The sequence below is a fragment of the Podarcis bocagei genome (genome assembly GCF_964188305.1).
Source record: "Podarcis bocagei genome assembly, chromosome: 7".
NCBI classification, from domain to species: Eukaryota; Metazoa; Chordata; class Lepidosauria; order Squamata; family Lacertidae; genus Podarcis; species Podarcis bocagei.
The window spans coordinates 56,804,605-56,830,293 of record NC_138132.1 but is presented as its reverse complement, the minus strand read 5'-3'; the positions used below and the strand labels follow the sequence as shown (position 1 = coordinate 56,830,293).

Here is a 25,689-nt window from a genome sequence, read left to right as displayed (position 1 = left end):
TCAAATCGAGCTCAGTTGCCGCAGTTCAATCACCTCCATTCACAACCAAGAGGTTAATGGAGCATGTTGTCTTCATCACATCACCTTTATTTATGTGCAAGTTACATTGGAAAGGCGTGTTTGGCTTTAAAAAAAGAAAACAGTAACAGATGATGCTGACACACTTGCTTTATATTTTGATTCCCCCAGCCTCTGAACAATTATGAAACCTGATGAGAAAATGAAAAATCTTTCCTTTTTATTTATGCTAGCACTCTCTCATTTGAGACCAACTGATGCTGCAAAAATTCTTTGCATCCACTATTTCCATGAATGTGCCTTGAGTAAATGATGCTTGACAAAACAATTTTATGCCAAAAGATGTCAGGAAGTCAAACTTTGCAGTTTGTATTACCACCCCCACTCCTGTCCAGGATCTCTGTTCTAAAGATCTTGGGCTCACAGTGGTATAATTTGCTCCTCCCCCTCAAAAAAAAAGTCACTGAGGTTCACCAATCAGACATGGTGAGCAGCATGAATTATTCACTGTATCCTATAAGATGTGCACCGCGATAAGCAACATGTTCAAGTACCATACACTAGGGCTGTGCATCTTATTCTGCTGAATCTCAAACTGAATTGGGCCAATTCAAGTCAACCTTGACTAGTAGGATGGAAGGCAGAGGAGGTCAACAGCAGATGGAACCAGAGTCAAGGACAGGCAAAACCACTTCTTTCTAGCTTTGCCCCCATCCTCTTTGCAAAGTTCTACAACGTCAATGGTGAGATTAAGGAGGAGGAAACTCACAATGGGTTGTAAGTAAGAAGGCAAGCAAAACTGATGGTGTTGGTTCAGTGACACCAGTTTTTCAAAGTATGGTAATCATTTACATCTCCAGCACCCCCTGCCAGTCCCCTGCCTCTTATCATCCCCTAGGTAATTCATTGCCTCCCAGGTGGCAGTACTGCTCACCTTGGGAACCACGGCATTAGGTTCAAAGATAGCCAATAAGAGGGGAGCAAAAAAGCAACACAAATTATATGTTTATAAATTCATTTCTAACATAATTGTATCTCTGCATTTCTCATTCTAATGTGCAGCCTGGAACTTCACTATCCACCAGACAGACAGTCACTGCCATTAAAACAAAAGCCATTCTCATGTAGAAGTCAGTAAGATTAGAAAATGTGTGTCACATCAAATTTGTGGAAAGCTATCAAACTTTTCTAGTTTTATCAAAGTGCTGCTGTAACCAGTGGCAGACTTTGGGCTTTAAAATTTCAGCAGCCCTTAGTGCAATGCCAAAATTTGTTGCCCACCCCCACCTCTCACTTTCTGTTCTAAGTCATGATTGCAGTGTCCCCTTTGGCTCCCTCTTGACTTGGCGCCCGGTGCAGGCAAAGCGGTTGCACTCCCCTAAATCTGCCTCTGGTGTAACTTCCCCCAATATCAAATGTGGTTTGACACATGGATGTTAGCTGCAGCTAGGATTTCAATAGTCTGCAATGGAAAACCTTCAAGTTCATAAGTTTATTGTTCTAGCCAAAGGCCATGACAATCTTGTATTAGGCAATGGTATTAATAAAATAATACAGAACATACATTCATAATATAAAAATCCATAATATAAAAAACTTTGCCAAGTTCCTGAGCATTAAAACACAGTTTCCCTTGCGCTTCTCTGACAGCTCCAATTCTAATATTTTTTCGCCTTTTAAAAATCCAATTTGTCAACATTCAAGATGTAAGAGAGAGAAGTTACCAGAGACACAAACAAACTCTTTATTATGATTATTAATCTAGATTTTCAAGATAACCTACAAAAGAGAACAAATATAAAACAGATCAAAAACACCAGAAACAAAAGCAATTATGGGTTGACTGGGTTGCCCAGAGAGCCACGTTTTAGACATTTTCCAAATAAAAAATATGCCCAGGATTTTAATTGATTTTATATGTAGTTTGTTTTTGTTTTTTACTTTTACTGTTGCTACATCAACAAACTCAAATCCAGCTAGATTTCATATTAAATCTCTGAATCACCACAACAATTTATAGAGACATCTTCTGATTATTGAAGGGGCCCAGCCCCCTAAAAAACATATTTGGAGGACCGAAATTGCCTCGGCCCCTAGGAGTCAGTGCCTATGTTGTGAAATATGGATGTCTTGATTTATATTGGTGTGTCACCATTTCTTTCTCTTATTTTAGCTTGTTTGCTTTGTATGATATAATGCTCTGTTACTGCACTTTTGAGTTGTTAATAATGTTAATAAATGCATTTTCTAAAGTGGTTTGCCACATGCAAAACACGCGAGGCAAACAGACACCCAAGACTCTCTTGAATATGTGGGCACTCTAGCATAGGTGGAGCTCATTCTGTGGATTTGCTTTTTTTAAATCCTGGCAGCAGAAATAATGAAATGCAAATATTAGCGTCTCCGCCTGGCTCCCACTTGGACTCGGCCCTGGCACTGTAGTTCAGCCACCAATTAATTCCCTCACACACCGTTCAGCATAATAGCCTTGCTCTGATCTGAAATGTCTTTTAAAAGTTAAAATTAAAAGTATATGCATAAAGATCAAAGCCTCTTTCAGAATTCATTTCCCCCCTCAGGCCCTATTAAAAAGCTGACACGGATGGCTGGAAAGAGGCAACTGTTTTGGCCACCTGGCAGCTCTCAACTGTGCTCTTTGCAAGCTTTGATCATGTGTAAAAAGAAGAAGAAGAAGCAGCATCACAAATTGTGCAATGCGGTGATGGGCTCAGAAAGACATGCTGTGAAGATGTTTGCAAGCACAAACCTCTCCTATATGCAATGAGGTTTCAAATTCATACCCCCTACACACACGTCTTTTACATCCTTTAATGAAGGGTGGTTTAAAGTGCACAAAATGCACACAAGGGCAGGGATGCGAAAGAAATTCAGCTTGGTTCACAATACAGTGTGGACCAACATAATCCACACTCTCTGAAATATTACCTGAAGTCCTATCAGTGTTGGCATTCTGACATCTCCTGATGACACACTTGCTTAGGCACATACCGTATTTTTCGCCCCATAGGACGCACCGGCCCATAGGACGCACCTAGTTTTTTGGGGGGGAAATAAAGGGGGAAAATTATTTCCCCCCCAGGTGCGCTGTGCTAAGCCCGAAGCTTGGGGCGTGCGGAGCTCAGCGCACCCCAAGCTTCTGGGTGCCGGCAAGGTCTCCGCTAGCCGTGGGAGAGCCGTGCGACTCCGCGCACCTCTCCCAGGGCTAGCGGACCACTGCGCTAATCCCGAAGCTTGGGGCGTGCGGAGCTCAGCGTGCCCCAAGCTTCTGGGTGCCGGCAAGGTCTTCACTAGCTGTGGGAGAGCCGTGCGGCTCTCCCAGGGCTAGCGGAGCACTGCGCTAATCCCGAAGCTTGGGGCGTGCGGAGCTCAGCGCGCCCCAAGCTTCTGGGTGCCGGCAAGGTCTCCGCTAGCCGTGGGAGAGCCGCGCGACTTCGTGTGGCTCTCCCACGGCTAGCGGAGCGCTGCGCTAATCCCGTAGCTTGGGGCATGCGGAGCTCAGCGCGCCCCAAGCTTCTGGGTGCCGGCAAGCTCTCCGCTAGTCCTGGGAGAGCTGGGTCTCCCACGGCTAGCGCATAGCTTCCTGAAGCCTGGAGAGTGAGAGGGATTGGTGCGCACCGACCCCCCTCGCTCTCCAGGCTTCAGCGAAAGCCTGCATTCGCCCCATAGGACGCACACACATTTCCCCTTCATTTTTGGAGGGGAAAAGGTGCGTCTTATATGGCGAAAAATACGGTATTCCCCAGAACACAACTTCTGACTTTATTGTTTTAACTGTTTTTAAAACTGTTGTAATTGCCTTTCTTTTAATGGCTCATTTCATTGTATATTTTAATTAAGGTTGTTTTAGTTCCCAATGGAATTGTTATTCTGTATTTTAATTATGTATTGATTTGCTAGTTGTAAACCACATATATAAGTGTGTATAAATTAATATACTGACATATAAGCGGTGTATAAATTAATAAAGACCCACTGAATAAGAGCTGTCCTTTGAAACTTACACTTCTGAGAGTGGTGCCATGAAGCACTGTCCATCATTCACACCAAACATTTAAAGCACTGTGATAGCACTTTAAACAGTCATGGCTTCCTCTCCAAAAAACCTAGCAGCTCTAATTTGTTAAGAGCTGTTGGGAGACTCCTATAGTGACTTAAAGGTAAAGGTAAAGGTACCCCTGCCCGTTACGGGCCAGTCTTGACAGACTCTGGGGTTTGTGCGCCCATCTCACTCTATAGGCCGTGGGCCAGCGCTGTCCGGAGACACTTCTGGGTCACGTGGCCAGCGTGACAAAGCTGCATCTGGCGAGCCAGCGCAGCACACGGAACGCCGTTTACCTTCCCGCTGGTAAGCGGTACCTATTTATCTACTTGCACCCAGGGGTGCTTTCGAACTGCTAGGTTGGCAGGCGCTGGGACCGAGCAGCGGGAGCGCACCCCGCCGCGGGGATTTGAACCGCCGACCTTTCGATCGGCAAGCCCTAGGCGCTGAGGCTTTTACCCACAGCGCCACCCGCGTCCCCAAAAAACCTAGCAGGTCTAATTTGTTAAGAGCTGTTGGGAGACTCCTACAGTGACTTACATACAATCAAAGCAAGACAGTCCATACCAACAGGCTTACAGTCCAAGCAAACAAACAAACCAAGAGAAAATCAAAACTCCATAGTTGTCCCTATAATGATCATTTGGCACAGTTCAGGGACAGGAGGTCCCTGATGAAGCTAGGCTTCCAGCAAAGCTGATTAAATAAGCCCTGTTTCCTACATCTCACACGGAGGCAGTCTAATGGAATGGCTGTCCCCAGGTGACAGTTAGCACAATCTCATGCAGTAACCAAACCAAGATCTCCTGCAAAAAATCCAGGTTGTGCCTTTTTACAGGACACTTGGCGCCAGGGGTGCTGACTTTGGCCCCAGGTTATGGGTGCCCAATGGTGCCCGTGATGTAACGTGGTGTTGTGATGTCATGATGTCATGTTGCGTTAGGTTTCTACCAGAAGTCGCATTCGGAGGCCTGGTAGAACTTCCGACGTGGTCTGGGAGGTACTGTCGGAGCTTCGCATTGTGGGTACTAATCACCCACAAATTTTTTTGGGGGGTGCCCTGGCACCCAGAGTTCCCTAGACCTGGTGCCTATGCTTGGCGTGTATGGGAGTGAGCTCTGCTTCCCAGCTCTCCCACTGCTGGAACAGCTGCCCACAGAGTCACAATTCTCCAGAGTAGTTTAACAACCAGTCTCTATTGACATGGAACTCTGGGAGTTGCTGCTGTGTGAGGGGAACAGCACCCCTAAGAAACTATACCTCTCATAATTATTTTGGAGGAAGCCATAACTGTTTCCTCATAGTTCTTTAAATGTATGGTGTGGATGTGGCCATTCTCCAACCAAATAAGATTTCAAAAAATATGTATACATTCATGAAAATATTATGCATTGCATTAGAGAAAACACAAAGAGTGTGTTGGGAGAAACATGCACTAAAATGGTATGAAATTGTGTGTGAAAGCCTGGCCTAGAAGAGCTGAATTCAAATCACTTTCCCCCCAAGATATTAAATCCTGCCTGCCTGCTCCCCCCCCCCCAAATCTATGGCATGTTATGAGAACATCAAAAGAATCCTAGGAATCATTGTATTCAAAACACTGGGAAGAAGCGCTTTGAATACAAACTGCTCTCTTTGGAAAGAAAAAAAGAATGCTCCTTTTTTAAAAAAAACAAAAACGAGCCTTTTTTTCTTTTCTTTCCATAGGAACTTGCAGAGTCCCTTGTGCAGCATTTCCCAAGCATCCTTGTCAGGGCAGGTGGAGGGCAGGTGGACATGGCTTAGCTGAAATAAAAGATGCTGAAAAGTCATTTGCATATAAAAGGGGCAGTGATGGCTTCCATCTCCTATGGCTTTAAAGGAGGATTTGACAGATTCAAGGAGGAAAAAGACTATCAATTGCTTCTAACCATGATGACTATGCTCTGTCTCCAGGGTCAGAGGCAGCAATGGTTTTGAGTATCAATTGCTGGAAACTGCAAAAGGGGAGAATGCTCGTTTGCTCAGACTCTGTTTGCAGGTTTCCTACAAGCATCTGGTTGGCCATCTTGAGAAGAGGATGCTGGAGTAGATGGACCACTGGACTGATGCAGCAGGCTCATCTTATGTTCTTATGAAATGGCCTGGAGAGCCAAATGGGGAGGACTGGCAGGTCAGATATGGGCTGTGGGCCAGAGGTTTCCAACCCCTGGTCTAGCACAATCCTGTTTCTCTGCTGTGCCCAACCAGATGTAGAGCAGCCACATTCCCAATGAAGAGGAAATGTCCCACCAAAAAGGGAGTCACACATTTGTGTAGCACTTGCATAAGCTAATTTATATACATAGATACAAATTTCAAAATAACCTGAAGGGCTTTGCTTGCCTTCATCATAACTTGCTCAAAATTTCCATGGGAACCACAGGAATATGCCTTGTACAGAGTCAGACTATCTGGGTGATTATTGACTGGCTTTGGATCTCCAGGGTTTCAGGCAGGGAGTCTCTTCCAGCCCTATCTAGAGATACTGGGGACTGAACCTGTGACCTTCCACATGCAAAGCAAATGTTCTTACTACTGAGCTATGGCTCTTCTGGCTTTAAAAGGACCAAGATGCACAGCTAGGAGCAGAGTACCATCCAGCTCAGGTGACAGTGCTTAAGTGAAGCAAGGGATGGAGAAGCAGTGGATGGAGAACCTTCAAGCTGTAGCTCACAACAGCTCCCCTCATCACTCACCATTGGCTATGTTGATTGGGAATGATGGAGGCTGGAGTCCTACCACATCTGGAGGGTCACAGATGTTCCCCAATGCTGCATTTCCAAAGCTGACCTTTAGGAATGTCGGAAAGAGGTTGAAAGCAGGTGCTGTGTGCACAGAAGGAATGAGTTATGCCTTTCTCTTATGTATGTTTTTCATGCACTAATAGGAAAGCATTAGGGAATATGCTTTTGTATTCCGGCGTGTTGTGTTGTGTTTACAAAATCTGCACCCCCTACGATGAGTTGCTCTAGTACTGGATGCTCTTCAGAGGACCCTGCTGTTAGGCTCAACAAAAGTGCAACTTTCATCAAAGAACGCAGCAGAGACGCCTTAAAGCACTCGTGATTAATCAGTTAATAAATCCCACACAGTGGAAGTAAATTAAGCTAACAGCACCAGGGCAAAATGAATGGGGTTGGGAAGGAAATTCTTCATTAAAATCCAGCAGACACAAGAACCTGCCGATGGACAGACAACCACCCACTCCGATCTGAAGGATTGCACACCCAGAAAATGCAATCCATCACGTAAGTGACAGAAGAGGTCAGCCATTAATTAACATCCAAATTAAAGCTTTTCAAGTAAGGGTCACAACTGCCTTTGTTTTGACATTTAAATCATTGGCAATGCTCTTCCTGGCTTTGCATTCACGGCACGCCATCCCAATGCTTTTTGTTAATTGCCTTCATTTTTCATGTATACCATTTCATTTATTGTCATTTTTTAAAAAAGGAACCCCCCCCCGCAAAAGCCACAACTCGTGTATGTTAAAAGTAAAACATGATTAATGCAACATGATTATTTTTATGCATGTAGCAGGGTTGCTTGGTGATGTTCTGTCATCCCCGCATGAACAACGACTGCCACTGCTAGAAATTTGCCAACCCGGGTGGTTATTGAAGCTAAAGAGCTGCGTGCAGCCAGGAGTATCATGATGATGGAGTCAATGGAAATTTCCCATAGGTGGCATCTAGTGAGAGAACAGGGTCAATTACCTTTTGAAACCCTTTAATATGAACAATGAGCAGCATCTTGTGTGGGTGGAAATCCACAACTTAGGGGCTGCCACGGAGAATTCCTTTCCCCTCTGAACCTCTGAGAGAGGTGGACCTTCCAAAAGTGTCCCTTCTGCTGACCTTAAGACTCGTGAGTGTCTGTAGTCTGCTGTACACTGCCTTGTTACTTTATACAAATTGGTGGTATATATATATATTTATGAATAAGGTGAGCAGGATGCAAACACCATAATTCTGCAGTAAACTAGATGAAAAAGGGTGTCATTTGCCACATAAATATGTCAGCAGTGGCTAAATATCTAGAGGATGGCTTCAAAGATTATAGCAATGAAACATTTACCAGTGTCTCTGGGACCCAAGAAGATCTAAGATGAAGTCATGCTGATTTCCTTAGAAACACTGGAAGCTGGGGGGTGGGGCAAAACATTTTAGCTACCTTTTTCGTAGGTTAGTCAAAAGCTAAAGTGAAGAAGAAAAAATGAGAGAGGAAAGCAACAATGAGAAATTAGGTGCACCGACAGAAATGTTTCTACTGCTGCTACCCTGAGTTTGCCTGCTGTGTTCCATTTTTACTTGTCATCTGAAATTCTCTGGAGCTCTCAGGCATTTTTTTTTTTGCTTTTGGGGGGCGGTGGATGAAACATGCTCAGAAACTTCAGTAGAAAATTGTGTTCTTGTTTCAAGTTGACCTGAGTCATTTATTGTGTCTCTGTGTTTGCATAATGACACACACACACACACACACACACACACACACACACACACACTTACTCAAGTCAACTCAATCCAAGAAGACATTTTTTCACACTCAGAACCAGAGGTTGAGGGCCCACATGTTTCAAATTCCCCACACTTATGAGGAATCATGTAAAGGATCAGGATGCAAGGATTCATTCTGTTAAAATATTTTAAAGATTGTTATCATTGTTATTATAGCAATCCGGCTCAAAATACAAAGATGATCTGCTTCTGAAGTCAGTGTTAGAAAGACTCTAGAAGCATTGACGTGTATGTATAAGCAAGAAGATATCATGCCCAGAGGAAGGGCAAGATATAAATTCTGTAAACCAAACAATCAGTAAGTATTGAGGCAGAGCAGGGGAAGGCATAACTGAGTCTTGGAGAAGCCTCTTTTCCCACCAGGGTCTGCTTCTTGTTCCAATCCTAGTATCTATCAGGAAAAGACACTTCTCTAGGGCTGGAGTACACCACATCACATCCCTTAACAGTCTTGACTTGAGCAGGACATTGCAGAATTACAAAAGCCACCCTGGCTTCTGATTGGAATGTCCCATTTCGACTCATGCAGCACATGAACTATGGAACTTGCTCCTACTGCAGGCAGTGATAGCCACCAATTTGGAGGGTTTTAAAGGTGAGAGGAGGAGGAGGTTATCAACAGCTGTGGACCATAATGGTGAGACTTTTCTTCCATGTTCAGAGGCAGTCATGCTTCTGAATACCAACTGCTGGAAAATTCAGCAGCATTTTTGTGCTCAGGTCCTGCTTATAGGTTTCCCAGAGGTATCTGGACAGCCATTGTGAGAACAGAATGCTGGACTATTTGGACCACTGGCTTGATCCAGCACGCTCTCCCTACATTCTCAGGATGCCTTCTCCTTCATAGATTAATAGGCAAAACATTCATCTCCCCACCCTGTTTCAAACTTCTTTATTGCACTTTGTTTTATATCTCACTACAAGGCATTTTAAAAGGTTGTTGAATGTGGGAAGCAAACTTTTTTATTGCTTCAGCCTGCATGCAAATAATAAAGAGAGAGAGAGAAGCCTCTTCACTTCTGCCTCTTTCTTTCCCCTTGTAACTTTCATGAATAATGAACACAAGGGCATTTACAACTAAGTAGTAAATACATAAGAAGGAAGTAAAAAAAAAAAAGCCCCGTTCTTAATTACTGACGGAAACAGTGGCAATGGTATGTGTGGCATGTTTCTGTTTAAATTAAAAATATCAAGGGGATTTGCAGAGCATGGGGAGGGGGAGATAGATGTTCCCCTACAACAAAATATGACTGTACTTTTCAATCTTCAGCTGAGAATTAAAAGTACTCTGTTTATTGAAGACTACAAAAGCAATCACCGTTAGACTTGCTTTGCATATTTGCTCTATTAATTTACATACTCATGGTGGGCTGCACATGCAGATGCAACGACTAAATTACACTGTTCTTGAGTAATGGCAACATTAAAAAAGTGCTCAGCCTAGTCAAACAGACAATAAAAAATATTGATGTGTCGGCAGGAAATCCTCTGTTTTAGGGACACTTCTTCCGCACTGATCCATCTTGGGGTTTGATTATACCCTCTTGCCCTTATCTCTTATCTCATTCTGCTAAGCAATCCCCTCAAGTAGGACACTGCTATCATCCTACACTGAAAATATGTGGATCGAATTCCCAGAGCTTCAAAGATTTTGAGGAGAGACTAATATAATTGACCTGTTATTTTCTCAACCTTCCAGCTGCACACATGCCTCTCCTAATTGGGAGAGGAATGGGTGGCCCCAGGTGAGCCCAGTACATGTTGGGACCAAAGGGAATTGGCTGCTCCTGGTAGGGACTCTGGGACACTTGCTATGAAAGACACATCTACCTTGGATCTGGAGGTTGGATCTCCATACCACTGACTTAAGACACATTTAAAGCACATACATTCTGATCAGCCAAGGCATCCCTCCAATAATTATGCGAGCTGTAGTTTATAAAGGGTGCTGAGACTTGTTAGGATATTCTCCTTGAAGAGCTTTAATTCCCAAAGTTCCCATTGAAGAGGGACTGGTTGTTAAACCATCATGGGAACTGGAGCTCTGGGAGGGGAAGTGTAGGGCCAACATTCCACTGAAGTGGAATATCATACCAATTTGGTGTCTCTGATGAGTAGAACTGCCTAATTTCTTAGATCACTAAGAGATGATGATGATGATGATGATAGTTTTATACATATAATTTTATTATATTTATGGTTTCCCCAGCCACCGGGGCAGCTTACATCATATATAAAACCACAATAAAACATCAAACATTAAGAAACAGAATATCCTATTCAGGCAATAAACAAACCAAAAAATCAATAGAAACCAATAATAACAACAAGATAACAAGCAGCAGCCTTGCTTTGTCTTTCCTTGACTTAATATTAAAAACGGTGTCTTAATTATTATGCCAGTTTCACACCAGTGCAATTTGCTGGTTATCACAGAGGCAGCAATTGGATATGGCTGAAACAGCTTTTCCTTTCTATAGGATCAAACACAGAGAAAAGAAAAAACCAACAAGACATTTGAATCAGACACCCTCCAACTGCACATCACTTTGAGGTGGCCAATGGCAAAAGGCAAAAAAATGAGGCTGTTTCCTCCTGCTTGATTTGAGACCACTAAGCCCCCTTGGGAACTATGGCCAAAATGCTCATTCAAATTAACAACCAGTTCTCTTTCTCTCCCTCCATCTTTTCCTCCTGCCCCCCCCCCCAGTTTCTGAGGAAATTTTAATTTAACTACTGATAAGATTTCTTACCCACCCTTCACCATAAGCTTCCAGGACTGGTTACAGCAATACAACCATACAATTCAAGAAGGGGAGGCAGGAAGAGGACACGGAGGAACAGGAGGAAAAGTAAAATAGTGTAGGTATAGAATGCTCATTTAAAAAAATATATCCCAAGCAGAAACAACATGGTATATATTAACCAAAAGAGAAGAGGAAGTTCTACAAGAATACCTTAAGTGCCAACAATCATGGTTAAAATGTACATCTTCAGTGTATGATGGAAACTCACACTGTAGCATATCCTTGCCTTGTTTCCATAATTTCAAAAGCATGGCAGAACTAAGGGGTCTACATCATTTTTTGAAACATTCCAGTGAATTTATCAACACTTACCTTCGTACCTTCGAGTAGTATTCAATATGGTGGAGTGTACCTTTATTAGCTTGGCATTAAGATTTGCATGACCAAAATTATTCTCGGGAAGTCATATTAAGCCCTAGAGCCTATTGAGCACGGGGTGGGGTGGTGTATTAGAAGACAAGAACTGCCTTATACCAAGTTGGACCATTTGTTCATCTGGCTCATTACTGACTATCCTGACCAGCAGCTGTTCTCCAGAGTTTTTAGGCAGGAGTCATCCCGGTCCCTACATAGAGATGCTAGGGATTGTATCTGGGTTCTCTATACAAATGCCCTTTTGAATGAATGATGTTCAAAAATCAAGCATATGTGCCCTTAAAAAGAAAGGATCCTCGGGGATATGATGTTAGAGCATGTTCTTCTAGAACAACATGTGCACTATCCTTGAAACAAGCACAGTAAAACACAGGCAGAATCCTTTTACACACACAACCTAGAAGGATCGAATATCCATGAGAGCCTCTTGAACATCAAAACAAGATGTCCAATAGTAATGACGACTAGACAGCTAAAGCTCCCTTTTGTTCCAAGGAAGTGGACTTCAAATCACTGAGAGTATTTTGACTCACTTAAATTTTTTACAGGGAGAATTATTTGGGAGCCAGTGTGGTGTAGTGGTTAAGAGCGATAGACTCGTAATCTGGGGAACCGGGTTCACGTCTCCGCTCCTCCACATGCAGCTGCTGGGTGACCTTGGGCTGGTCACACTTCTCTAAAGTCTCTCAGCCCCACTCACCTCACAGAGTATTTGTTGTGGGGGAGGAAGGGAAAGGAGAATGTTAGCCACTTTGAGAATCCTTTGGGTAGTGATAAAGCAGGATATCAAATCCAAACTCTTCTTCTTCTTGGGCATTCAAAATTCCCTACAATATGCAGATCCAGTATCACTGAGAGCATGCATTGCTGAGATATGTCTATATCACACTAACTGGGAAACATGGAAGAGTTGCATTGTTTCTTCTGTCCAAGGATGGCACATATGAAAAACAGGCAGAGGGCAAGTCAGGTCATTCCCCAGCAAACTGTTATGAATGCACAAGGTTTGCTTCGCACACCTTGAGAATGGTGGTCATCAGGCATCTATTTATTTATTACAGTGATTTTTATGCCACTTAATCACAGTTGTCTCTAAGCAGTGCACACGAGACTAAAAAAAGCAATTCTAAAAATAGTTAAAAATGAATTAAAACAATAATAACAGAATTCAATTAAAAGCCTGTTGAAGGATAAAGAAGTGATCAGTAAGTGCCAAAAGTTCAACAGGGAAAGGGCCTTTCTGATTTCAAGTGGCACAATACTGAACACATGACCCTCTGTGGATACAAGCCATGCAACCCAGCCATGGGGGACCACTAACAGAGACTTCCTCAAAGACCCTAGTGACCAAGAAGGGATATAATGATCAGGCAGTCCCTGAGGTTTCCTTGACCCAAGTTATGAAGGGATTTGTTAATTAATATAAGAACCTTGAATCTGGCCTGGTAGGGTATGGGAATCCAATGCAAGCTTTTCACACTGGAGTTCCATGCTGGTGATAGTCTGTTCCCATCAAAAATCTAGCTGCAGCATTTTGCACCGGCAGGAGTCTCTGGACAACAACAACAACAAAAAACTTATTTTTTTATACCCTGCCCATCCAGCTGGGTTTGCCCAGTCACTCTGGGCAGCTCAAGGGGAGCCCCACACAGCATGCATTGCAGTAATTGAGTCTTTAGCCTAACTTGAATCATGGTGGCCAGACAATCTCTGTCCAAAAATGGCCATAGCTGGTATAGCAGCTGTAGCTGGTAAAAGGCATCCCTAGTCACTGAGGCTACCTGAGCCACCAATATTGGTGCAGGAGCACCCACAAACTCTGAATCTGTTCTTTCAGAGAGAGTGCAATTCTATCTAGCACAGGCAACTGGCCCATCTTCTGCACATTGGAACCATCAACCCACAGCATCTCCATCTTCTCAGTGTTCAAGCTTAGCTTCCTGGCTCCACCCAGGCATTAGGAACCATTAACTTTTGTCACCACAGAGACAAGTGAAAAAAAACTCTTCCAAACCACGTATCAAGAGTCTTATGCAGTTGAGGCTTTCTGTAGTTCCTCTATGAGAAATCCCACCAACACTATATTTGGACAACCTTGGCTCAAATCCAAGACATTTGTGGATGCAACACTTCATCCATCGGTCATGAAACCTCCAGAAATATGAATGGCAACACCACTACATGTTCTCCAGTTCCCCCTTAGTACCTTGATCAAACAACTCAAGTGCAGAAAGCACAGTTAAGACTTTATGGACCATTTAGCCTTGTGCTATCTGCTTGCCAAGCACACAAAGCCTCTTCCCATCAGTGCCAGCACTTTAATGCAACACCTGTCTACTGGAAATGGAATTTGGCCATGCAGTTCATTCATACTCCCAGCTATCAATAGCAGTTGGTCACCAGAGGTTCAAATGCAGAGGATAAGAAAATGTCTGGAAAGGTTTGAGTAGCACATTCTGAGGTTAAACACATAGCAGGAACATCTTGTGGACAAGTTGCAAGACACGCACTCAATTGCAACTCAAGGTTCTCTATCATAGTCACTCGTTATCAGCACAAAACCAACAAATTAATTCAAGAACCAAATAATTCAGGAGAAAGGGTACAGTGATTATTCCCAGTGTCCACATCAATATTCAAGCCAACTATTAATTAATGGACAGGAACTACTCAACACAGAGCCATAATACAAAGAAAAGTCTGTATTAATACGGGCTTAGAAAAAGCCTCTCCTGCTTTCAAAATAATAATAATAATAAAATAAATAGAAGTAATCACATTCCTGTAGGAACAACAGAGGGGAGCCTGTCACAAGGACAATGAATTTTCTGATATATTCCAAAAATGATAGGAACACACAGGCTGTGGTTAATACAATTTGTGTGCGTGTGCAGAAATGACATATGAAAATAAGCTTCCTTACAATTCAGAATCGGCTGGTCCGCCATGAATGCAGACGGGTGTTCAATATGAAAAACCTTTTGTTGGAATCCAGGGATGCATTCTAAATCTTCCGTGAACACATGCAGCAGCACCTGAGAAAACAAAGGGGAAAATGACTTTTCATATCTGCTTGTTCACCGCTCATGCTGGCTTCTGCAAATGATAGCAGGTTTGGATTTAACTTTCCACGAGATTAAAAATGCTCCCTTACATCACACCTTCCCTTTAAGTTTGCTAGTTACTTTTTAAAAAATCCCTTTAAGTTTGCTAGTTCTTGCCTTGAGGGTGTACTGTGGAGCTTTCATGCAAACTGTAAGAGGAAGTGACATAAATACATTTCCCATGCAGTCAATCTAATGCAGTTAACAAAGCACATCAAACAGGTATTTCAGGACACTCATCTTTGGCGTGTGTGTGTGTGTATGTCCTATTGGGTTGCCCATTGATTTCAGTGTTTGAGTGCCAGTAATCTCCCAGGACATGAAAGTTCAGTGTGTGCGGAAGCAGTCTCTGAGAAGCAAGCTGTTAAATGTCTTTGAAATGTTAACATCTGTGGGCACTGGGGGGAAGAAAGGCAATGAGGAGTCCATGGGACTAATTGTACATGGTGCAAATCTGTTAATTAAGGCCCAAAGTAGCCATTATCGGGGACATTATGGGCTGCTACCTACCAACCATGACACCATTGAGCTTACAATTTCCTTTCCCACAAGCAGCCACCAATGTTGCAAACGGGGAACAGGGAGTTTAATGATGCTCAATGGTAGAGGACATATTTTGCCTGCAGGAGGTCCCAGACTCAGTCCCTGGCAGGAGAGGGAAAGATTCTTGTCCAAAACTCTGTATGTTTGAGAGCCACTGCCAATCAGTTGGCATGTTTGATTTATTTATTTTTATTTATTTTGATCCAACATGGCAACCCGAGATAGTTTTAACTGGAGCTCCCATGAGTCAACCCTGGGACCACCAGCATGCAAAGGATGAATAAGATGATGTAAGCAGTATCTGTAACATGGAGCAATACTTCAGTGGAGACATTGCTTTCCCTGTCAGGCAATTGGGAAGCAAAATATATTGCACTGCACAGCATAGGAAGGATAGGAACATTTTCAACACAGTGGTACTCTTGAGTAATGCATCACAGCAGAAACACTAAACACTGAGCCTCTATCCTATGGGGTACTTTGGAGAACGACTACTCTAGCCCTGAAGACAACAAAGTTTTCAGCTGGACACAGCTTCATTGTTCAGTCTTTTGGAGGAAGATGAAAACATAGCCTGCAGGAGGCGGGAGGAACACTACTTCCCATCTTCAGCATAAGCCACAATTTGCCCAGTTTTGGCTATCATTCAAAAGATGTTTACCTGGAGGAAGACTTGAAATGAAATGTTTGCAGCATGCTGGAAGGTGAATCTGAAGGTGAAAGTTAAGTACAGTTTGTGTCAGTGTTTGTATGAGATCACTGCTCTGCCTTGTCACTGTATGAGCGCTTGGCCAAGGAAAGGGAGGAGAAAGGCAAAAAGAAAGGAATTTGTCAAAGTCCACTTCCAAAGTGATTCCTCTGAGTGCAGCTGAAATCTCATAAGGCTATTTTCCTGGGTAATCTTAAATAAAGAACAAGCTTGCGATGATGGAAAACTAGAGACAAAACAAGCCACATACTGCCCAATATTTTGAAAGGTTCAGTGGAGCACGCACATGGCTCTGAAAAACCATCAGGAAGCCAAGAGCTTGGGTGATGAACCTGTGACTCTCCATATGCTGTTGGACTACAATTCCCATTGTTCTTGACTACTGACCATGCTGTCTGGGACAATGACTGCTGGAGCATCACAGGTTACTCATTCTTGGCCTAGAGGTGTCAGCACCTTAGAGCCGCCCAATCAGCTTGAAAGTGGAGCTTTTAAGCAACTGAGAAGTATTTTTCTATGTGCTCTTTGGAGCCAATCAATATGCAAGGAGGTGAGTAATACAAGTGAGGAAGAGCACCGAGAAAGAGTCATTCTACATGCTGGAAAGCTAAGCATTAACACTGAAAACACAAGGTGTTTCAGTTTCAAGAGAATGGTTTGCAAGTTCTGGTATGTACAATAGAACTTCAAGGAAAACTGAAATAAGTTACACTGAAAGAACATATTGGAGCACACTAAATCATTTGCCTACATTCACAGAAAATAGATATATCTAGTTGAAAAGCAGTTCACGGAGGTCTGCATTGATCATTGCAATGCACCACGAATTATTATTATTGTATTACTGTATTATATAGAACCTTTTAATGAGGGTGATAGAGGAGAGCGCAAAATATGGTCTGAAGCTCAACATAATAAAAACTAAGATTATGGCCACTGGTCCCATCACCTCCTGGCAAATAGAAGGGGAAGAAATGGAGGCAGTGAGAGATTTTACTTTCTTGGGCTCCATGATCACTGCAGATGGTGACAGCAGCCAAGTAAAAGATGCCTGCTTTTTAAGAGAAAAGCAGTGACAAACCTAGACAGCATCTTAAAAAGCAGAGACATCACCTTGCCGACAAAGGTCCTTATAGTTAAAGCTATGGTTTTCCCAGTAGTGATGTATGGAAGTGAGAGCTGGACCATAAAAGAAGGCTGATCGCCGAAGAATTTATGCTTTTGAATTATGGTGCTGGAGGAGACTCTTGAGAGTCCCATGGACTGCAAGAAGATCAAACCTATCCATTCTTAAGGAAATCAGCCCTGAGTGCTCACTTGAAGGACAGATTGTGAAGTTGAGGCTCTAATACTTTGGCCACATCATGACAAGAGAAGACTCTGGAAAAGACCCTAATGTTGGGAAAGACTGAGGGCACAAGGAGAAGGGGACAACAGAGGACGAGATGGTTGGACAGTGTTCTCAAAGCTACCAACATGAGTTTCATCAAGCTGCAGGAGGCAGTGGAAGACAGGAGTGCCTGGCGTGCTCTGCTCCGTGGGATTGGGCACGGCTAAACGACTAAACAACAAGTATAATCTTAGAAGGTAGTGTAATCTTAGAAGGATGTGTGGCTGCGAGGAACCACGGTTTTGAGACAGAGTGACTGTCATGAAGGAGCCCTGAACTTCTGAATTTGCCACTACCCTATTACATACAACCCAATAACTTATTTGGTTGGTGTTGTGGGTGCTTTTTAACACACCTGGCATTTGAATTCCATTCCTCTCACTTAAATGTATCTCAGCCGGTAGCCTGAGAGCTTGACGCCAAGACAAGTTGGCAGAGCTGAGGCAGAGCAGATGGATATATTCCTCATCCTAAATGGTGTGCAACAACTTTGACCTTTTGTTCAAGTGATAAACTAGAAGATTGGAAGGAGCCAGGAGTGGGACAGAATGAACAAGCCATGGTCCACCCTACAGTGCTCAGACAGCAGTAGTTTGTAGCTCACCTTATTCTCTGGGTATGAATGGAGAAATTTGATTCAGTTCACATGTAAAGGCAAACTTACAATACTGTATATGCAATTTCTGAAACAATGCACCAACTGAAATGCTGTAATCACTCAAATTCACTCTTCCCAGAGTTTTGCTATGCAGTTTGCAAGCCCCCTAATTTTTTTTCCCCAAATCCTAAGGTAAAGAACATTAGGTTGTGCATTATAATTTGGGAAATCATTTTGTGTATATTCAAAATTGCATAAAAAGTGTACATTTGGAGAAATTCAACAACAGTGGTACCTCGGGTTAAGACCTTAATTTATTCTGGAGGTCCGTACTTAACCTGAATCTGTTCTTAACCTGAGGTACCACTTTAGCTAATGGGGCCTCCCGCTGCAGCCACACCGCTGCTGCACGATTTCTGTTCTCATCCTGAAGCAAAGTTCTTAACCCGAGGTACTATTTCTGGGTTAGCGTAGACAGCAACCTGAAGCGTCTGTAACCCAAGGTACCACTGTACAATGCTGATGAATCTTCATGGGAATATTTTTTTAAAAAAAATAAATAAATCATAAGCTGATGTGGAAATATGGAGTACTGGACTTAAGTTTGAGAGGGACAGAGAAGCCAAAATTCTTAGATCCTTATGCATACAATCACATCAATATTGCTTTTCTCAGTCTTATCAATGGAATCTTGAGCTGGAGATGGTAAAGGGACAGAAAACTAAAGCATTTGGAGAGAAATAAAAACCTCTTATCCAAACCTCTCAGCAAAGAAACAGATAGGTGTTATTGGCTTACTGTGGAGATCAAACTAAAGAAATGAGTACCCTGAATGGCTTCAGAAATTATCCTGCAAGGGATGTGTGTGAGATCATCTTAGTGACCCAAAGTGCCCTGCTTTCTCCTGGGAATAATTACAAGATGCTGGCCCAGCCCTCTTGCAAAACGAGATCATTCTAGCTGCACGATTTCCATCACATTCTTCTCTCCTAGATGTTTGGCAAGGTGCCAAATTCACCTGCACCCAGAAGGTTTTTAATTAATTATCTTTTAAAAGCACAGGCCTGCTTCCGCGTTCCTTACCCACATACACCGTGAAAAATTCCTTTGTTGAAATTAAATGGCTGTCTTGTCTGCTAAAGGTCTTTGCTTTGAAAAATTCACAGTCCCCAGAACAGAATAAATACAAACTGAGAAAATAACCTATCATGAAAACATTGAAGGGGGTAAGGACACATACTCTGTTTAACCTACAACATTCATTTCATTAACAAAGTACAGTTGAGGGTGTTAACAACACCCCTGCTGCAAACGGTTTATCAATCAGAGGAAAAGTCTTGTGCCTCCAATACTGGCTAGCACCCAATCTGAGCCTCTTCAAAATTTATCCAAGTTGGAGACCGTCTCTATGTCTTGCAATAGAGACATGTTTTCTCCCTCTCCCATAACACTAGAACTCATGGGCATCCAATGAAGCTGAATGCTAGATCCAGGGCAGATATTAAAAAGTACTTCTTCACACAGCACACAAGTAAATGATGGAACTCATTCCCATAGGAAGCAATAAGGATCACCAATATGGATGGCTTTAAAAGAGGACTGAAGAAATACATGGAGGACAAAGTTATCAATCGCTATGCTCTGCTTCCATGGTCGGAGGCAGTAATGCTTCTGAATACCAGTTGCTAGGAAAATACAGGAGTGCTCAAATCTTGCTTGCAGGTTTCTCACAGGCACATAGTTGGCTACTGTGAGAACAGGATGCTGGACTTCATAGAATCATAGACTTGTGGACCCAAAGGGTCATTTAGTCCAACCCCTGCAATGCAGGGGTCTCAGCACGCAATTTCCCCATCCAATTTGAAACCATACCAGACCCTGTTTAGCTTTGCAAATGTGCTAGCCATTTTATTGCTGCACCAGCTCTTCTTAAGCTTTTAAGTGAAGAAATATTTCGCCATAACTCGCAACTGTTGATCTAATGGTGGCAAAGATTCAGGAAATGAAACTTCCTTCCATCACAGGATAATCATGTTGCACAACATGCTGCACTTGTTGAACTTCTTCTGATCCTGCAAGTATTAAGTAGGGATAGAGTTTTGCTCAAAAAAGCTAGCAAATCCCGTCCATCAAAAAATCAGTTTATGGACTCATTTCTCCTCCTCTCTTTTCTTTCTTTATTCCTTTCTTTTCCCCTCCAGAAGCATTCCAGAGAGTTTCTTAACAGCAGGGAGATAGCCTCTGAAACAAGCTGCTGCACAGAACATAAAATTAATTTCCAACTAGCTGGTCTCAATGTCATCAAAATAGATTGGGCAATTTCAGGTTTAGAAATCATTTTCTCAACTTGTTCCACTGTAACTCTTCTCCATTATTTATCACCTTCAGGGGCATTAGATCATAAAGCCATAAGCTCCAGACTGCTAATTTCATTTCGAAAGCTGAAAGTGTCTCAGCACATCCGGGTGGCAATTAGATGGCCGCCCATAACTTAAGCACCAGTTCAGCCCTCAAAATCATCTTAAGCGGGGCTCCAGTGGTGCACCCAGCCATCTGCCAGCATGAATTTTTGGCTGGGATTATTAATGCAACACAGGGCTCATTGTGTGAAGAAACTGTTCAAAAAACCCAAACACCTGAGCACAGTCAATGGAGAAAGTTAGGTAACTTTCTGTCCTCAATGCCAGGAATGTAGAAAATGCCATATCCTGAGATAGGTCATTGGCCCAGCTAACCAACCAGTAGTGTCTTGTTGCCCATTGGGACTCATGATGCAGAAAGCAGAGAGGCCAAAAGTAGGTGGAGCCAGGAAGCCAATGATAGGCAGTGCAAACTAATTCTAGCTTTGTCCCCATCCTCCTTCCTGTTGAGTTTTCCAAAGGCAACATTAAGAAGGTGGAAGCTGACCAGCAGTGCCCGACCCCTGATTGGTTGTATGTAAGAAGGTAGGCCTGTGGGGACTTGCTGAGGGGGAACTGGAGCTTGGTGGGGCAGTGCCCCATTCACCTAAATGGAACAGCCTCCACTGTAGACAAACATTGTATTCTCTATGGTTGGGGAGCCTGTTGAAGCCTGAGGGCTACATTGCTGTACAGTCATACCTCGGGTTGTGAACGTGATCCATGCAGAAGGCACGTTTGCAACCCGCAGCATTTGCAGCCTGAAGTGCGGTGTCTGCACATGCACATGACATCATTTGGCACTTCTGTGTATGCGCCAAAACTCGGAAGTAACCTGTTTCGGTACTTCTGGGTTCAGCACAGCCCGCAACCCAAAAACGCACAACCCACAGCATTCATAACCCAAGGTATGATTGTATGTCCTGAGCACACAAGGAGGGCAAATGGCCAGCAGTTTTAATTCTTTACTGACAAAGCATGAACTTCCTGAGGTGCACTAAGCATGCACACACATGCTTCTAGTGGCTTGGTACTGTAGCTGGTGCCCCTCCCTGGGCTTGCACTCTGAAGTAGACTGCTGGAGTAATGGTGGAATCATTCCCACACACAAATTTAAGTACCTTTGTCTGACAGTGAGAGTGCAAGCAACTTGTGATTTCTCTATCACGGAAGTTGTTGCTGTGCCTTCCTCTTCAAGGCTCTTCTGATCCTGGGGGACAGTGTGGGCGAGGATGGAGGGGATTCTGCCAGCTGTCTCCCTTCAGGCACCGTCTCCCCCTCCACCTGCTGTGCCGTGTCTTTCCTTCCCCATCTCCAATTGCTCACACCCCTCCCTACCCTCCCTATCCAGTTCTGGCTCCTGCCACACGGGAGTCACAAAACCCCATAAATTGCTACCCGCTTCCCATGGATCCACCTCTGGCCCTGGTACCTCTTCCACCCGCTCCTCAGAGCTCTGCCAGTCCCTGACATAATCTCAGCAGCCTTCTGGGGCCACATTCTGGGGCCACATTCAAGTGGTGGTCAAGTCCAGATGCAAAACTGGACAATGAATGTGAGTTTTACTTTGCAGTTTCTTCACACTCACACATCCTTCCCTGTCATGGAAATAGATGGATTCGTCCCTCCTCCCCCACATGATTGGCAACCCCGGGGGGACATGCTCAGAAGTCATAGATCTGCTTTGCTGCAACCGCTGTCCCACCTGCCCACATTATTTATGCCAGTTTTGATGGACAGCTGTTGAGTGATAAAGCATTAAAGGTCTGGCCATGGCAGGCTACGAAAGCTGCAGTGATCATATTTTACCAGTCAACAGTTCCATGCAATGCTGTGTGTGCATTGAGTTGTGGTGGGCCGCTGGATTTGTGTGCATAGAATTTAATCCTCTTCCACATTTCCTTTCTTTTTTAGAGAGAGGGAGAGAGAGAGAGAGAGAGAGAGAGAGAGAGAGAGAGAGGAAAAAGACACCCAACAACCCAGTGATAATTCAAGAAACTTCTCTTCATAACCTCTACGGTGTTGCTTCCACATCAGATAGTGAATTGAAGTCATTTTTGTGAGAAATGCTATTAAGATTTGGCAGCAAGATCCTTCTGAGATGACAAATATTCCTTTAAAGGGCCTTTCCTTTCCTTTTTACAGCCAGGCTCTGTCCTAAGAGTGAAAGTCACACTTGGAACACTGAAAGGTGGGTTATGAAAATGCAAATTACGGGAACTTTATTGGCTCATATGAATTCCAAGCTCTCTTCCCACTAAAAAGGTATGGCAGCAATAGGCTTCCATTAACTGGAATTGGAACATGACAATCTCTTTAGATGAGCCATATAGCGCCAGGGAAAATTTTATAAGAAAAAGGACTCATAAAAGAAATGATGTGTTTATTATAATCTTGTTTTATCACACACAGGATAGTCAAAGACAGGAAAACCTGACAGTGGACCATTAAGAAGGTGATTTAGCGACAGACAGATATGCTTGAGGAGCCATCTAAAACTTAAGTCAGTTATAAGAAGCACATTGTGAGGATCACACTTTTAAGCAGGTGTCTGCACTACATGTGCAAAATTCCCCAAAGAGCTCCATCTGGAACTCAAGACCCATTATGACAGATTTGTGGGACATTTGTCCTGCCATTTTGGATAGATCTGCTTCAACTGACAGTGCCTTTGCTACAGGGAATTTCATTTGCAGGCCCTTCAATGCTTTTGTTTGCCTATTTAGCTGACTGCATCACTGGTTTTGTAGTGATAAGACTACATAGCCAGTTAGTAGCTCTTATTTCCTATGTATGAAATGGGAACACACATATGTATTATTTATTTTATTTAAAATAATTTAAAATAAGCTGCTCACAGAAATATAACAGCAGTGTACATAAAACAAAAAGTCAATGTGAAATGTACACCAAAAGCAATGCAGTTAGAATAACACAACACAGCAGCAGAAGACGTCCAGGTATACTTCCTGAGAAACATTCATCACATTTCAGCAACTGAAATAACATTCTTCTGTGCACTGTTCTGCAGTATTAACATCCAGGGGCGTACCATTATTTTATACCATGTATTCATGACTTGATAAAATAACCCTGAAACCCCATATGTCCAAGGTATCTCACTGAAATCAAAGCCACTGTATTAGAGAGATGTTACTAACTTTAGATCATACCAGCGGGTCTTTCAAAATCTGCAGAGGAATTTAAAAAATCATACCCAACAATCTTTGAAAATAACTGTGTTGGCTCAGAAGTTAATTTGCGCTCCATCACAAAACGTTTAGATGAAAATTACCGGTATTACCTTTCTGGAAATCTATGCATAATGAAGAGAATACTGTAGGCATCTATTACCATTAAAAACTTATTTGAAATGACAAAAAATAGACTAAAGTACTAATGGACATCTGAAGGGTTTTAATTGTTTAATATTACCCTGCCTAACTGGAAGAGAGAAAGTGGAATTTATCCAACCATTCATTATGCATATCACATTTACAATACACACGCGCACACACACATTTTATGAGGCCTATCTAACTACTCTCTTTGGATTTTATGGCACAAAGGGACATTAACAGTTTTTTTTATCCCCTTTCCTATAATTGCAGTCTTGTAGGGTACCCAGGAAGTTCATTTCCCAGCACCAAAGCATCAAGTTTCCCACCTACAAAAATTTCCACAAAGTAGCTGGTATAGAGACTCAACTAAGACTTAATTTTACAGCCTTTAACATGTTTTAACTCTTTACGCTTCAGCAAAAAAAGGGAAATGCATCAAAACAGACATATTTTCATAAAATTTGCATATGCAGGTTTATATGTATAGAAGGACATTTGGAAATGATACCTGAAAATTAAATAGAAATTCAGTCCATATCGCCATAGTGGGAAAGTGTCCCTGCACTGATCTCCTTTGCAGAAGTGAACTATTGGGACACAACTTCAAGCCCCCCCCCCCAAATCTGCACTTTGATGGTTCCTTTTCTCTAAACCAAATTTGGACTACACATCCTTCAAATAGATGATGCCATCAGACAACTGTCCCTTATGGCAACCTTTCAAGTTAGAGGACTACCCTACTGGGACGCCCTATTCTTGGCTGCTGTCACTAAGGCTGAAGATCAGGCCAGTGTCTTTTGCAATGCAAGGAACATGGCTTAGGCATAGCCCTGCACTCTTCACCCACAGGTTTGTGTGTTTTTTTAAATGAGATGCAGTCCTTTACATGACGTTACCCAAAAATTCTCTATTCTCCTCTTTGTTGTGGGCAGAGCAGGACTGTAATCATCGGATAAACTTTGGGAATCTACTTCCCATGTGGATTCTCTAAGGCTGATACTTCCAGCTTCCAGAGCTTTAATTTGTGCTACATAGAAGAGTATGCAGGCATTATTCTAGACAATGACTCACTAAGATTGGTGTTTGCGTGTGTGTTTGGAGCTGCCTTCCATCACCCAATTTTCTGGCTAAATCAGTGCAAATATACTGGAGTAACTCACAACACCAAGGCCCTACGGAGCAAAGAAAGATGCCTTATACTGTTAAAACTGGTAGTTAGCCCAGTTGGTTAGAGTTTGGTGCTGATAACGTCAAGATTGTGAGTTCAATCCCCATACTTGCAAATTCCTGCATTTTAGGGATTGGACTAGATGACCTTCAGAGTAGCCTTCCAACTCTATTATTCTATGATTCTATGGCTGACGGTTGCTTTCCAGGGTTTCAGGCTGGGATCTCTCCCAACCCGATCTGGAGAGGTCAGGGATTCAACCTGGGACTTTCAGCAAGCAAAACAGATTCTCTGCCACAGAGCTACAGCTCTTCCTCATTTTTAAATATTATTAAATTCAATTTGGTTTTATTAATGTTTGCATACTATTAAGTATCATCACCATCACCCTCATCCCCTCGCCCCAGCTCTTCTTCAGAAAGAACGTGGGAAGTCATTCAGCACAACAGCTGAACATTTTGTGTGTGCATTATAATAAAGCAAAAGCTCTAATGCTTACTATCTCCTAGTGGCAACTATGACATTGAATCAGGAATGACCTTTTTGCAGGAGCAAAACCCATTAGAAGTAGAAGCAAACCATTAAAGATAAACACTTAATAGGCAAACCAAAAAAAGGGGGGAAAGAGAACTATACCTG

At 42.9% G+C, this 25,689-nt stretch overlaps 1 protein-coding gene across 2 annotated transcripts in view; it reads right to left on the bottom strand.

Moving 5' to 3' along the window:
* The window catches only part of CDH13 (cadherin 13), a 715,034-nt gene that overhangs the window by 494,712 nt on the left and 194,633 nt on the right, over positions 1-25,689 (bottom strand). For both annotated transcript variants that reach the window (XM_081201168.1, XM_081201169.1), the window contains exon 2: positions 14,722-14,833. In XM_081201168.1, coding sequence (XP_081057294.1) covers positions 14,722-14,833 — 112 coding nt within the window. The remainder of the gene's footprint in view (positions 1-14,721; positions 14,834-25,689) is intronic.